Source organism: Urocampus carinirostris, chromosome 10 (genome assembly GCF_059441175.1).
Source record: "Urocampus carinirostris isolate Australia breed hairy pipefish chromosome 10, RoL_Ucar_1.0, whole genome shotgun sequence".
Lineage (NCBI taxonomy): Eukaryota > Metazoa > Chordata > Actinopteri > Syngnathiformes > Syngnathidae > Urocampus > Urocampus carinirostris.
Genome location: NC_142358.1, coordinates 39,992,305 through 40,007,492, shown reverse-complemented (window position 1 = coordinate 40,007,492; position 15,188 = coordinate 39,992,305). Strand labels below are relative to the sequence as shown.

Here is a 15,188-nt window from a genome sequence, read left to right as displayed (position 1 = left end):
CATTGTCCTTGTATTCTTTTGAGTCTTCTAGCCTTTTACTTCTTTTTTCCCTTTATAATTGTTTCTTCTTTTTTCTCCCTTTTTGCCTTTAAATAATTTTTTGTCTTTTTTTAGCTTCATTTGTCCCCCCAAAGTAATTTTGTGCATAATCTTACATCATAATTCTTAATATATGGATAGAAAAAAACAAAAACAATCTTAAGAGGCTTTTGGGAGCCGAAAGAGACAGCTCTTTTAAGTGAGCCGAGCCAAAAGAGCCACTTCTTGAAAATAAGACGGAATCCCCATCACTACGAGCTTATTTGAGTGTGAGAAGCTACCGAGTATAAGCATTTAACACATTTCTTTTGTTTTGTTTTCCCTGGCCTTTTCGGCTCAGCCTAGCACTTTTCCGCCCTTCATCGTCCCCGACCCATATCATTTGCACTGTTCTGTGTTCATTTAGCCTCTACAGAAGAGTGGTGGCAGGCCAAACCAACTTCAAATTCGGTAGGGGAGAATTCCCCCAGAAAGTAAAACTCACCTCATCTGTTGCGCTGAATGTGGACAAATAGCTGACTCAAGAACGAATGCACGGGTAACTTTAGATTGCCACTTGAACTGATACGTGTTCGAATAATTTCTCATTCAGCCAGCCCAAACTCCACCTTGAAATGAGCTGGCCTGGCCCTTCGGGAAATCTCCCATTCTTTCCGATAAGCCCCTCCGGCATTGGTATCATTTTAAAGCACATTTCTTGTTCTTTCCATTGATACTGTCATAGTTGCCATGGCGACCAATTGGCTGCGCCCGTGTGTGTCATGTTTGCCATGGTGCCCAATTGGCCCCACCCATGTGGCACCAGCTGTGGCTCGTTGACAGATCGGCTTCCCTTCTATTTAAGTTCAATGCTCTCACTCACCCTTTGTCAGTCCGTCAACGAACCTCTGCCCTGCAAGACGCGGGTTTTGACCCTGTCCTCTTTTGCTGTTGGTATTTCAAGTCCGGTATTGTTTATTTTTGTCCTGTTTCATTTTGGGTTCCAGTTTTGCTTCCGTCTGTTTTATCCTGTTTGTTAGTTTCTCCAGTTTTTGTTCCCGTCTAGTTTATTATTTTCGTTATCCTGATTCGTTATCGATCTCGTCGGTCTCTGGCTTCCCGTCTTTCCTTGCCTAACGTGCATGACTCCCCATTTCCGGTAAAATAAAGGCTTGTGTGTGAACGTCACGCGATTGGGTCCTGATCCTGTTCTGGTTCTTGACAGATTTAAACACCCAAAATAGATATTTGCCTCTCTGTTACTCATTTCGGTAGATCAGCTCACATATGAATCTCCGGAATGCAGTACTTTATTCTTAACTTTGCTGACATAGACTGTTGACTGTTGCTTAACAGCCCCACCCTTTGCTTGACACACTGGCGCAAAATCTTATAACAATGTTCTCTATTCCCATTTTGTTGACTCACTTTTGGGAGATTTCTCAAGAAGAGTGGCGAAAAGAGAAAAAAAACACCTCGGCTTTTAGCATTCAACTGGTTCCCCGCCGGTCACCAAGGTTGCAAACCTGCAGCACGCAGACTATTTGCGAAAGCGAAGAACAATAATCGTTGCCGGATCCGACTGCCGGGGTGTGTCTGCTACCGATGTGTGTTACAATCACTGCTTTTTACCGCTCGTCTTTGCATTCAATTCTTCCATTGATTTTTTTCCATCTGTGCTTCCTTAATTTCCTTCCTCCTGCTGGGAAACTTGGCTGAGATATAAGGATGTTTCTTCTTTGATTTATACACAAAGATTGTGAAATGCACCGAGACTTTCACCGTCACGTAAGACCCAAATTCCAACCGACCGACTGCCAAAAGACACTTCAAACCAGACTTCAAGAGATCGCAAGAGACGACTAAAACACCGAAGTCTTCCACAAGAAAAGAAAATACAATAGGTACTGGGTTTATAGCGGTTCATTTGGATTCTGCACTTAAAAAGCAGTTAGGTAACAAAATAACCCAATTTGGGTCAAGTATGGAATGATCAGGGTGGGGTAGGGTTAGTTTAACTTGATTGGGGCGGCAGTAGCTCAGGAGGTAGAGCGCTCGTCTTGGGATCAGGGGATCCCAGTTCGAATCCTGGCTCGTCCGTGTTACATGTCGAAGTGTCCTTGGGTAAGACACTGAACCCCTAATACTCCCAATAAGCAGGTTAGCGTCTTACATGGCTGCAAGGCCGCTATTGGGAAATTGGAGCACATTGTAAAGCGCTTTGGTAAGTCATTGACTTGAAAAGCGCTATAAAAAATGCAGATCATTTCATTTCATTACTTTCAATGACTTTTGGATTACTCCAATACCAAATTTGCTAATAAAAGAAAAAAAAAAAAGGCCAAATTTTGTGAACGGAATACATGGAACGGCAAAAATGATGTTGGCAAGCTGTTTGGATTTATTTTCATTTTGTTTCTGTCGCATTTTATGTTCGTTTTGCCGGAGATCGGAGAGATCAAAGCCAGGAGAGAAAGCTTACCATGTGTTGTGAGTCATCATTTTATTCATATTGAGTTTCTTTTGTCTTTTATTAGCATATTTGTTATTGGAGTAATCCAAAAGTCATTGAAAGTAATCAAGTAAAAGTAACCCTACCCAACCCTGGGAATGTTCCACCTCTTAATTCCATTGAACCCAACTTAATGGGTAATTTTGCACAAACGACCACCTTCCCCACCTAACAAAGGTTCATTTTGTTCTAAATTGCAAAACAAAAAGGTAGTGTCATGTATATTGATGTGACTCAACTGTGCCCGCTCCTTTGGCGCCAACCGCCGTGGGTTCTGATTGGCTCCCTGTCACTATTTGAACCCAGTCCTGCCTGTCCCCTGTTGTCAGTCCGTCTGCAAACCTCAGTTTATACTAGGCAAGCCTTTTTCGACCCTGACTCCTACCTGTCCCGTTTTTGCTCCCGTCTGTCTCCGGCTACGACCCGTTTTGCTCCTGACCACGTCTGCTCTCCCGTCCCGGCTTATGACCCTTTTTGTCCCCGACTACGTCTACTCTCCCGTTCTGGCGGTTTTATTGAATTTTGTCTTAAAATATATGGTGTGGCTCTCTCTTTCTAAAAAAAAAAGAGCAAAATATTTTTGCTTTTATGGCTGTTTGGGTCAAAAAGCTTCCCGACCCTTGCCTTCAACCATTTATTGTCACGGTTACCATGGCGCCCAATGGGCCCCGCCTGTGTGGCGCCAGCTGCGGCTCGTTGACAGATTATCTTTCCGTCTATTTAAGCTCAGTGCTCTCACTCTTCCTTTGTCGGTCCGTCAACGAACCTCTGCCCCGCAAGACGTGGGTTTTGCCTCAGTCCAGTTTCCTGTCCGGTATTGTTCCCGTTTATTTTGTCCTGTTTAATATCGGTTTCCAGTTTCATTCCGGTCTATTTTTGTCCTGTTTATTATTCTCTCCAGTTTTCGTTCCCGTCTAGTTTATCCTAATTATTTTCGATATCCTGTTTCATTTTCTATCCTGTCTGTCCCGTCCTGTCCGGTATCGACCCCATCTGTCCGATATCAACTCGGGCAATTGGTATTGGCTTCCTATCATTTCACGCCAGTCTACTGCCCATTTCCCGTAAAATAAAAGGCTTCGTCACGCATTTGGGTCCTGATCCTGTTCCAATTCATGACATTTATTTAAAAAGGGTGTTATTCACTTTAGTTAAATACATTTGAAAAATCTAGCAAAAACCTCCCCTGGTTTGGATTAAATCTGGTAAAATTTGCACTATATCAGACAAATCTCAGTCAAATTCTATGAGAAGTCGCTACATCTCACAAGTCAGTAGTTTGTTTATTCACGCTGTAAATCGTGACAAATTCCGGCATGACTCTCGGCAGATCCTCAATTCCCACCCTAAGAGATATGCGTGCTAAAGCAACTTCTCACCTACAAATGGCTCAGTCAGTCATTTCTGTTTGCATACTTTAACAGGAGCAACGCCCTTGCAATAAATTTTCCCTGTTAAGCCACATAGGTGCTTGAGATGACCTCATTCGAAAAAAAACCCAATGATAAGTCTGAAACTACTTCATTTTGGAGCTTTCATTAAAAGTAATTGGAGTATTTTGACGCGGTCTCCAAAAAGTTCTTTAAATAGTCCTCCAGTGCAGGTTCATTGTGATTTGCTATTAAAATGATTTTTCTTAGTGGTAGACTGAGTATATTTAACCCTGCTTGCAATAATTAACCTGGTAATAACATAGTAAGAACATAGTAATTGTCAGGACCAGAACGGAAACAGGACCCAATTGCGTTACGTTTCTCACAAGTTTTATTAAAGGAAAGAGGAAGGGCTGCGACCACGATCCGGAGTTCGCTAGGCGCGGGAAGCAAGTCGCTCTCGTACTCAGATTGTGATCCGAACACGGGAGTGGATCTCCCGTAGCGAGCGATGGCGGGGTCAGGGGCGACAAACTGGTCGGTAGCCGGGATTGGGAGAGCAAGACGTGGTCGGGGTCGGAAACGAGTCGTAAGCAGTGACGGGAGAGTAGACGTAGTCGGGGGAAAAAATAGGTTGTAAGCCGGGATGGGAGAGCAGACGTGGTCGGGAACAAAACAGGTCGTAGCAGGAGACAAAAACGGGACAGGCGTGAGTCAGGGTCGAAAAAGGCTTGCCTAGTATTCACAGAGATTTGCAGACGGACTGACAACAGGTGATTGACAGGACTGGGTTCAACTACTGACTGGGAGCCACGGCGGTTGGCGCCAAATGCGCGGGCAACAGCTGAGTCACATCAGTAATCATGAGACTGGATGTCCTTAGTGCTAATGAGTTACAAAAAGTAGCCCTCGGCTACAAAAAGGTTGAAGACCCCTTGTCTCGTGTGTTCCCTGCACGCAATGCAATAAAATAACGCAGCCATGATGACATCAATTAAGAAGAGTGTTCCAATAAGCAACATTTATACTATTGTTTTTCCGCCCAAAATAAAGAATATATGCATGCATGTGATGTGTCATGAACCGGAACGGGAGGAGAACCCAAATGCGTGACGTTTCTCACATAATCTTTTATTTTACGGGAAATGAGGAGTCATGCACGTTAACCAGAACGCCAGTGATTCGGCAATCGTCGGGCGGAAGACGTAAGGCAGCAGTCTGGCGTGGAATGACAGGAAGCCAGAGGCCGACGAGATCGATACCGAGTGCACAAGCAGATATCAGACAGATGGGGTCGATACCGGACAGGACGGCGAACACCGGATCGTGGGCGCAGCCCTTCCACTCTCTTTCAATAAAACTTGTGGTAAACGTCGCGCAAGTGGGTCCGGTTTCCGTTCTTGTCCTGACATCCAGTTTAGTATGTATTCCTAAAATAACTCATGTTATTCTGTTTTTGTTCCAATGTTATTACCAGGTTAATTATTGTTAGTAGGGTTAAATAGACTCAGTCAACCACTGAAAAAAATCACCGGTGAGTTTTTTTCAAAACAGGTCTCAGCTGTCCTCAGGGGAACTATGGTGCCCACGGACACCACATTGGAGACCCCTACACTAGACACTAAAATAATTTAGATTCACTGAATTATAATGTGAACAAAACTCATTAGAGTGATTTTCATAATAAAAATCATATTTTTCACTGGCTTAAACTGTTCAATGACGTTTCTGTCACGGTTGCCCTGGCGCCCAATTGGCCCCGCCCGAGAGGCGCCAGCTGCGGCTCGTTGACAGATTGGCTTCCCTTCTATTTAAGCTCAGTTGGTCAGTCCGTCAATGAACCTCTGCCCTGCAAGATGTGAGTTCTGACTCTGTTCGGTTCCTTGCCTGAGTTTCCTGTCCGGTATTGTTCCCGTCTATTTTGTCCGGTTCTTGACAGTTTCTATTCGACTCAGTGTGAAACCTGATTCGAGTTCCAGATGGGGTCAAAGGGGAAAAAGTTTGACTTTAAAGAAATGTAAAAGGTGTGTTGTGCTGGAAAACGAGTTGCAGCAAGCCGGCGGCTGCACAGCAATTGGCTGAGCGCCACTTTGGCATTTTGCAAGCAGGTTTGAAGAGACTTTGGTTTTGCACGTTCAACCCGGTCATGTGGCAATAACCGCAGCAAGCTTCAGGACAAAAATCCTTGCAGGATTGAGTCCTGAACATGTTATGACATAACATTGACGAGATCTATTATCTCCTGTTAATATATTTCTTTCTTTTTTGAACCATTTACAAACTCAATTAGCCATTATGTGACGTTTCCTCATCTTCATTTTGTCTATTATATGTCTACAATCTTACAATCCCCACTCTCCATTTGTCCTTATAAGGTCACAGGAAACCAATGAAATGTCTTCAATCAATCTGAAGAGGATTAAAATGTTCTTATAATGTTCTTATAATGCAATTTTACATTTGACGTTTTTTTCGTGTTCATCTTCAAAATGAAAACTATTCTACTAGGGTCTATCGAATGGGTGTCAAAGATGCGGCATGCTGGCCGGATCAGGCCCGCCAACAGATTGAATCCAGACAAGGATATGAAAAGCGCAAGATAGAAACGAGCTGCAGTTTTATATGTCCACTTGATCTTGCCAAAGCCAGGCATCCCTCCTAAAGGCACTGCAGCTGTTTTTCTTTCTCTCTCTTTCTTTCAACTCTCTCTGTCCTTCTCTCTGTTTATTTTTCTCTCTCGTTGTCTACTCTCCATATTTCAACTCTTTCTTTATCTCCTTTTCTGTCTGTCTCTCTTTCTCCTCTCTCTCTCGTCCCTCATTTTCTCCCTCAGTCTCTCCCAGTTTCTCCTTTTCTTTCAGAAACTCTGATTCCTCTTTCTCTCTTAGTTTTCTCTGACTTAATTCTCTTCTGTTTTCTCTTATTCTCTTTCTTTCTCTCAACACACTCTCTCTCTCTCCCTGTTTATTTTCCTCTCTCCTTGTCTACTTTCCATATCTCAACTCTTTATCTCCTTTTCTCTCTGTCTCTCTCTTGTCCCTCATTCTCTCCCTCTCCCATTTTCTCTTTTTCTTTCAGAATCTCTGATTCCTCTTTCTCTCTCTCTTAATCACTCTGACTTAATTCTCTTCTGTTTTTTCTCTTATTCCCTTTCTTTCTCTCAACTCTCTCTCTCTGTTTATTTCCCTCTCTCCTTGTCTACTTTCCATATTTCAACTCTTTATCTCTTTTTCTCTCTGTCTCTCTCCTGTCCCTCATTCTCTCCCTCTCTCTCTCCCATTTTCTCTTTTTCTTTCAGAATCTCTGATTCCTCTTTCTCTCTCTCTTAATCACTCTGACTTAATTCTCTTCTGTTTTTTCTCTTATTCCCTTTCTTTCTCTCAACTCTCTCTCTCTGTTTATTTCCCTCTCTCCTTGTCTACTTTCCATATTTCAACTCTTTATCTCTTTTTCTCTCTGTCTCTCTCCTGTCCCTCATTCTCTCCCTCTCTCTATCCCATTTTCTCTTTTTCTTTCAGAATCTCTGATTCCTCTTTCTCTCTCTCTTAATCACTCTGACTTAATTCTCTTCTGTTTTTCTCTTATTCTCTTTCTCTTCTGTGTTTCTCTCTTTTCTCTCTGTGACTCTCTCTATCATTCTTCTCTCTATTTCTCTTTTCTTCTCTCACTTTCTTCTGCTATCTCTATGTCTCTCTCTCTTTTTCTCTTATTTCTTTGTGTTTATTTCCCTCCCTCTCTTTCTCTTTCCCTCTATCCATGTGTATCTCTCTCTTTGTCCCTTCTGTTTCTTTCTCACTCTCCTTTTCCCTTCTCTCTATCTATCTATCTCTCTCGCATTTTCTCTTCTTTCTTTGTGTTTATTTCCCTCCCTCTCTCTTTCCCTTTCCCTCTATCCATGTGTATCTCTCTCTTTGTCCCTTCTGTTTCTTTCTCACTCTCCTTTTCCTTCTCTTTATGTCTCTCTCTCTCTCTATCACTCTTTTTTTCTTTCTTCCTCACCCCCTCTTTGATCTACTCCTCCGGGTTCCGCCCCCGTGAGAGCCCCTGGGCCAAATTGAGTTGGGCTCCCCTGTTCTATCGCATCCAAACGGCTTTGCATATACATGTAAACTCAACCCGATTGATCGTACGTCCTAAACATATTACAACGTGACATCAAAAACCTAAATAGATCTGTATTTTCTGTTGATTTGCGGAAATGTAACAGAACTATTTCCATCTGAAGTTAATTTGAGAACAAACAAAACAAAAAATCACCGGGACTATTTCTCAAGTCATTTTGGACTGGCGAGGGTTAACTTCTTTCTGCAGGAATGCGCGAGGAATCTTACCTCAAGCGAAACCAGAATGCGGCGCCCTCCTCCTCCCTTTCAGTCCGAAAAACAGAGACAACACTGCGAGTCTAGATCCGGAAAGACTTTTGTAAACCTGGTCTTCCTAAAGTCGACTGCGCGGTCAGAAAGTTTGGGCGCAATCTGGAGATTCGTCTCCTTGCGAACGCGCACGCTCACAACCGTGCTCGCGAACTTTATGCCCCGCCCCTTGCCCCGCCCACCCCGCATAAATTAAGTAACTCGAGCCAGGTGAATGATGCTGCCCCGCCATCTTTGTGACGTTTAGTCATTAAATCAAGTGGATTAGCATACCTGTCGCGCTCCAGGGCTCCATGCCCTTACAAACTGTCGTATTTTCCCTTATAAAATACAAAATAATCTTACACCATATTTGAGTTTACTGTTAAACGTCATATTGAAATATAATATTGTGAATGTGCTTAATTGCTGTTGAGATTGTCATGATTGTTTTCTGTTATTAGTGTCAATAAATTTGTTCAAACCAAACCATTTTTTTTTCCATACGTGTTTATTTATGTAGTTTAACATGTTATATTGTACATGTGTTTCGTTGTTTCATATATATTGTTCATTAACATTTTGTTTTGAGATACTGAGTTGCTCGACATGAATGACATTTATTATAAAAAAATTAGTAGCTTGGACGTTCACTGTAGCAGGAAAAAATACATGCAAATAGAATTAAGTAGAATAATACATTTTCTTATTCAAATTATTCATTCATTTTCCGCATTAAATTATTGTTGGTAATATACTAAATAAAGGGATAAGGGATTATACGTCCTTTTTTTCTTAACTTCATTATACAACATAATAATTCGTAATATAATGCATCAAAGCAAGTGAGCCGTTTGAGAGCCGGCTCTTTTTAATGAGTTGAGCCGAAAAAGCCGTTTTTTTAAAAAGGGACGGACTTCCTTTCACTACACAACTACCACGGAATGATGCGTGATGGGAAATCCCCAGGCGGCAGACGCATGCGCACAGTAGCATCCAACCGCTCGCTTCGTTTGCAACGAAAAAAACGATACCGAGATAGAGGCTACCGCGGCAAACTCGTTTGACTTGATTGATTTGCCGTTTGGTGATAGTCAGTGTATACCGGATGGTACCCATAATTGACAAATTTGCGTTTTTCCGTACAGATTTTCTTGTACGTCGTACACGTCTTAAAATGCATAATAAAGGTACTTTGTACGATTAAAACGTACAGCTTGACAGGTATGTATTACTGACATATATTTTTTACATACAATTTTTATCTTAAATACAGACAAGATACAATTCAATTCAGAAAGTAGGTGTTTATGTTTTGCGCTATGTTATTGAACATTGCATCGTTCCAGACAAAATTGTCGTGAAAAAATATAAAGTTAATCGTTTTCAAAGGAACAGGAAGTGCTCCGGAAATACAAAGGAGGGGAAAAAAGAAATTGTATTAAATAAATTAAAGAGCGAGTGTGTAATATTTAGAGCCCTCTAGTGGTAGAAAAACACTTTCATTGTCATGATTACTGATTCGGATCACCTGTGTCCGCTCATTTGGTGCTAGCCGCTGCGAGCTATCTGATTGGTTCCCTGTCCCTTTTTAAGCCCAGTCCTGTCACTCTCCGGTTGTCACTCCGTCAGCGAACCTCTGTTGTTACAAGGCAAGCATTTTGACCCTGACTCCCGCCTGTCCCGTTTTTTCCACCTGTCCATTCCTGATCTTTCCGTCTGTCTCTGGCTACGACCTGTTTTTTGATCCCGACCACGTTTGCTCTCCCGTCCCAGCTTACGACCCGTTTTTGATCCCGACCACGTTTTTGCTCTCCTGTCCCGGCTATCGACCTGTTTTTACGACCTTGACACCGCCATCTCCCGCTACGCAAGATCCACTTCCGTATTCAAATCAAGATCCAATTTTGTGAGGGGCTTGCTTCCAGCGTCCAGCGAACCCTTTCTCTTTCTTTCAATAAAACTTGGTGTTAAAGTTACGCAATTGGGTCCTGATTCCGTTCTAGTCGTGACTTTCATTCAGTAAAAACAAACAAAGATTGTTTTGAATATGAACAAAAATAACATGAACTATCATACCAATATTTGTTATTTTTGAGTATAAAAGTTGTCGATTCATCCAAAGATTCCCATACAGTACTGTAGTTTATTCACTTTTGGTCACTTTTGTCATCAAGTGTTTACCAACACCAAAATACTACATAATTATTATAAAAATACCACAGAAATACAAAATACTACAATGAAAATTCTTTAAAAAATACTACAAAACACGACTATTAAAAATACTTCGAAAGAAACACAAAAAAAAAATACAAGTACAATAATACAATATAAATAATATAATGATATATATAATACAAAATATCATAAAATATTATATAATATAATATATATATAAATAATAATAAGAGTAAGGGTTAGGGTAATATTATATAATTATATAATATAATAATAGTATTTTTGTATAATAATACAAAATATTTTGCATAATAATACAAAAATACTACCATAGAAATATTAGGACAGAAATACTACAGAAATACAAATACAGTGATACTACATATACACCACAGATTTACGACACAATTATACTCTGAAAACACTACAGACGTTCTACAAAGAAGTACTATGGTGGAAATAATAATAATAAAAATACTACTGCAGAAACATCAATAAAAAAAGTAATACTACAACAATACAACATAAATATTGCTAATATTCGAATGCAGGAATACTTCAAAAATACTAAAAACATACAACTATAGGAGGACTACAAAACTAAATATCATATTTGGTGCTTAAAATGTGTAATATTTGCTGCCTCCTATTGGTCCAAAAATGTCATCCAGGAAAATAATACTAAGTACTTGAACTATCATACCAACATTACATATCATATAAGAAAAATCATAGGTTGAGAAATTTGTTTTTCTTTTACACATGCCATGTTTGTCCGGCACCCTGCCGCCACGTAGTGCCGTGTATCACAGTGTTTACAGTTTGTTCTGTGGGTTTACATCATAAAGTTAACATGCATTGTTTAATTAGCTTCCATGTAAAGGATTCTTTAGCAATGCACAGACAAAACAGGGTCTGTGAGTGTGACACATTGACTGTCATCCTGGTAGAGGGATAACTTCATGTGCGGTTCCTTCTCAAGGTTTCTTCATTTTCCTCATGTTGGGGTTTTTGAGTTTTTCCTTACCCTCGTGTAGGTTTTAGATCAGGGGATGGTGTAATAATAGTCTGTAGTTTTCAATAGTCTGTGGTCTGTGCAGCCCTTTGAGACTCATTGTGATCAAGGGTTTACAAATAAACATGCATTGTTAACACATACTTCATAGACCGCACCCCAACTGTAACCATGTGACATTTTTTTTCACACTGTCGCTCCGATTTTGAAATAACCTCTGATTTTCATTTTAAATATTGGAAGAATCGTATTCATTTCCTGTATGACGGCTGATTAGTCACGTGACTGGTCACCAGGGTATCACGTGACTTGCCCCTCTGACAAGCCCCGCCCTTGGGTGTGACCTCACTTCCGCCAAGATGGTCGTCGGCGCCTTCCCAATCGCCAAGCTCCTATACCTGGGAATCAAACAACTTAGCAAGCCAGTTGCTAACCGGATAAAAGCTGGTGCTCGGAGGAGCGAGTTCTTCCGAACGTATATCTGCCTCCCGCCGGCACAGAGTAAGTAAACGGCCCTTGAGTGCATCTAGTGACCGCTAGACCCCAGTGTCACCCAACTGATTCGACGGTGGCCAATGAGATTGCGGTTTGTTAAACTTTGCATCCAATGGGCGTTGGTAGTACTGTTTAGCTGGCAAATGGGAGACAAGAATAGATTGTGGGTGGGTGGTACCTGTTTTGTCATTGAATGCTAGTTAGCAACACATACCCCCTTTTCCCTAACCTTTTACATATATTAAACAACAAACGCGTTCATATTGTTTGAACCAAATAAATATATTCATATGCGGTTATTTAGCTACCTATTGTGTTTTTAGCCATACATTACATTTATTTACTCCCTGTTCTCTTTAAAGAGACTTCTGTTGATATAGGATGGGAATGTCAACTTCCTGGTACTTTAAATTTAAATAAAATAACATGATTTTCTGATTATAATTGCGTTTGACTATCAAATAAGCAGTAAAAATTATATATATTTTTTACCTTCTTTATGAATGAATGGCCATTATTGTCATTATCCCATTTTCAACTAGGTTGAATATGCTCTATGCACAACATACAGCACAGATGAAATCAGTTGCTTTTCCCGCTTGCAAAATACTCAATGCAAATAACAGCAAGAAAAAGAAAAAGTATGAATGTAAAAACATAAAATTATTATTTCATCTTGTAGTATCTAGAAATTCTCCTTTAACTGTAAGTAAAAAGATCATTTCTTGCTCATGCCATGAGGCTCTCTAACTCCACCCGGGGGAGTAAAAGCCCACATTAAAACCTCAAAATCACATTTGCACATAACCCTATTTTAATTACAGCGTGTATTTTTTGTAGCACTATTTAAATACTCTATATCAACACGTTATATTGGGTATTTTTGTATTTTATATATTTTATTTTATTATTTTATTTTTCAACACAAGGATACTGCTGGAAGTGTGAATTTCCCTACGGGGATGAATAAAGTATCTATCGATCTATCTCTATCTATCTATCTATCTATCTATCTATCTACTCTTTAGTGCTATGAATATACTGTATGATAACTTGCAAAACAATTCACTAATTACAATCGTATTTAAACCAATTTAGACACAGATCCTCTGAAAAACATGCAAAAAAATATAAATTAAAATAAGTAAAACAAAAAGTTGATTGAAAGATTGAATGCACTCTGCTTTGGAGCAATCAATATCATTAAAATGACTGCAAATATGGCTCATTTTTCAGATTTTCTTTTTTGTCTTCTGTATTGAACTCAATCATTACCCAACACCCTGTGTGATGTAGTCAAGCTGCACATGCATTGTTGAAGCAGAATGGCAGAATTCATGTCAGTTTATAGTAGCCCATAGACACAAAAAGATCATAGATGATAGCTCAAAATAGCACAAAGTGTGTGCTGGCAGCAAGTTAGCAACTTTTAGTTGATCAAAGTCAACCCAAAAATCGTACTTTTGATCGGAGCTGGATTTCTAGAAAATGCAGTGTCTGAAATAATGTCTGCCGGGACGCCCGGGGCGTGCATTTTTTACGCCGGGTGTACAAGTTACGCGGGTGGCCGACAACTTTTTCAAGAAAGATAAGAAAAAATATTTTATTTTTTTCAAATCAAACATTTGCTTTAATCCGATTTCGAAATCTTCGTTCGGTTTGGAAATTTCGGTTCATTTGGCAATTTGCATACCCGGCAGCCAATCAGAAGCCTGCATTAAATAACTTCGTGATTCTGGACTCTCCTGAGCATTTGCATATCATTCTCCAAAGTAGACGCACAGAGAACACAAGAAAAATGGAGAAGTGGTTAGGAATCAAGCCAAAACCTCAGCCCCCCAAAAAGGTTCAAAAGAAGCTAACACAATTTATGACGCTACAAAACGTAAACGTACATTTAAAGCATGGTGGAAAGAGGAGTTCACGTGGCTTGTAGCAGACGACGCAATGCAAACATTGCATGAATGAAGATGAGTAAATACAGGTCCATACTGATGGCAGATGGAAAACAAGGATGCCATGTACATGCAATGAATGTTATAAGTAGATTTATAATCAAATTTTAAAGTGTTGTTCTGTTATATATTTCGATTATTAATCCTTAATACTTTGCAACACCTTTTTTTTTTGCGATGAGTCGTTTTATTGCGTTTCAAGTTGTGAAAAATGGGTCCTGGTGTCCGCTAACTTTTAGTCTCGAGTTTCAGACACTGAAAATTACCTTGAAAGTGCTTAAAAAGTGCTTGAATTTGGCATGTACGAACCCTGTGTATGCCAGTATGCCTTCCAGTGTGACTCTCTGCCTCCCCACTCACTTCCCATGTGTTCCTTTATCTCTCAACTGCCCCGCAGTCTACCACTGGGTCGAAATGCGAACCAAGATGCGCATCATGGGATTCCGCGGCGCCAACATCAAGCCACTCAACGAAGACGCGGCGGCCGAGCTCGGAGCGGAGCTGCTGGGCGAGACGGTGATCTTCCTGGTGGGCGGCGGGTGCATGGTGTTGGAATACACCAGGCAAGCCATTAACTCACGCCGCAAGGAGGACGAGCTCAACCAGACCCTGACCGACTTGCAGACGCAAGTCGCCGAGCTCACCTTCACCACGGAGACGCTCGGCGCTCAGCTCCGAGAGATGAACAGGCAACTGCTTTCTTTTCCTACGCCCGCCAAAAAGTGAATCGTTTTTGACGGTGGTTCGCATACGAGGACCTAAGAGTAAAGCCTGAAGCTACACACTGCCTGTGTGGAGGACTTTGTTTTGCAATGAAAGTGTCGGGCACTATTATGTGCAAATAAGGGGATTGCTATGATATTCATAGTGTATTTTCTGTGGTTGATATCACATGGACATTTCAAAGTGGAATGACCGGGTAATAAAATGCATGGACGAATCCAAAAGTTGATCATTTTTGAGGGCAGGTCATGTAATCATCATCACGTCTTTCTGAGTAATGAGGGGGGGGGGGACTCAGTCAAAATCACTGTGCTGTTTTCTTGCGCATCTAATGATATGAAAGAATTATGGTGTAAAACAAAAGAAGAGGATGGACTATGAATTTGTATAAATTGCTCAGAAAATAAAAATGTTGCACACTTTGTATTGGTATTGTACCAAAATAATATTTTGCTGATCTTGAGAGAGTAGGTCAGTCTTGGCATTGGTGGGGATATAGTGCATTTTTTATAGGGTCACATAATATCGATGGGAACAAAGAAACAATTGGTCTATTGGTGGGGG

The 15,188-nt window shown here is 40.7% G+C and overlaps 2 protein-coding genes across 2 annotated transcripts in view; one reads left to right on the top strand and one right to left on the bottom strand.

The window, feature by feature from the left end:
• The window catches only part of ppp1r13l (protein phosphatase 1, regulatory subunit 13 like), a 37,151-nt gene extending 28,735 nt beyond the window's left edge, over nucleotides 1-8,416 (bottom strand). Inside the window, exon 1 of the mRNA XM_088345700.1 lies at nucleotides 8,235-8,416. The gene's annotated coding sequence lies outside the window, so the exon portion shown is untranslated. The remainder of the gene's footprint in view (nucleotides 1-8,234) is intronic.
• A 3,355-nt stretch (nucleotides 8,417-11,771) lies between these two features.
• opa3 (outer mitochondrial membrane lipid metabolism regulator OPA3) lies at nucleotides 11,772-15,046 on the top strand. The gene is made up of 2 exons (XM_088345627.1): nucleotides 11,772-11,952; nucleotides 14,299-15,046. Exons 1-2 carry the CDS (start codon nucleotides 11,811-11,813, stop codon nucleotides 14,625-14,627), a joined length of 471 nt encoding a protein of 156 aa, XP_088201753.1. The 5' UTR covers nucleotides 11,772-11,810; the 3' UTR covers nucleotides 14,628-15,046.
• Nucleotides 15,047-15,188: the final 142 nt, after the last annotated feature.

Coding starts and splice junctions, on each gene's coding strand:
- opa3 (XM_088345627.1), top strand. CDS start 11,811: ATGGTCGTCGGCGCCTTCCCAATCGCCAAGCTCCTATACCTGGGAATC. Junction 11,953..14,298: donor CTGCCTCCCGCCGGCACAGA/GTAAGTAAACGG, acceptor ACTGCCCCGCAG/TCTACCACTGGGTCGAAATG.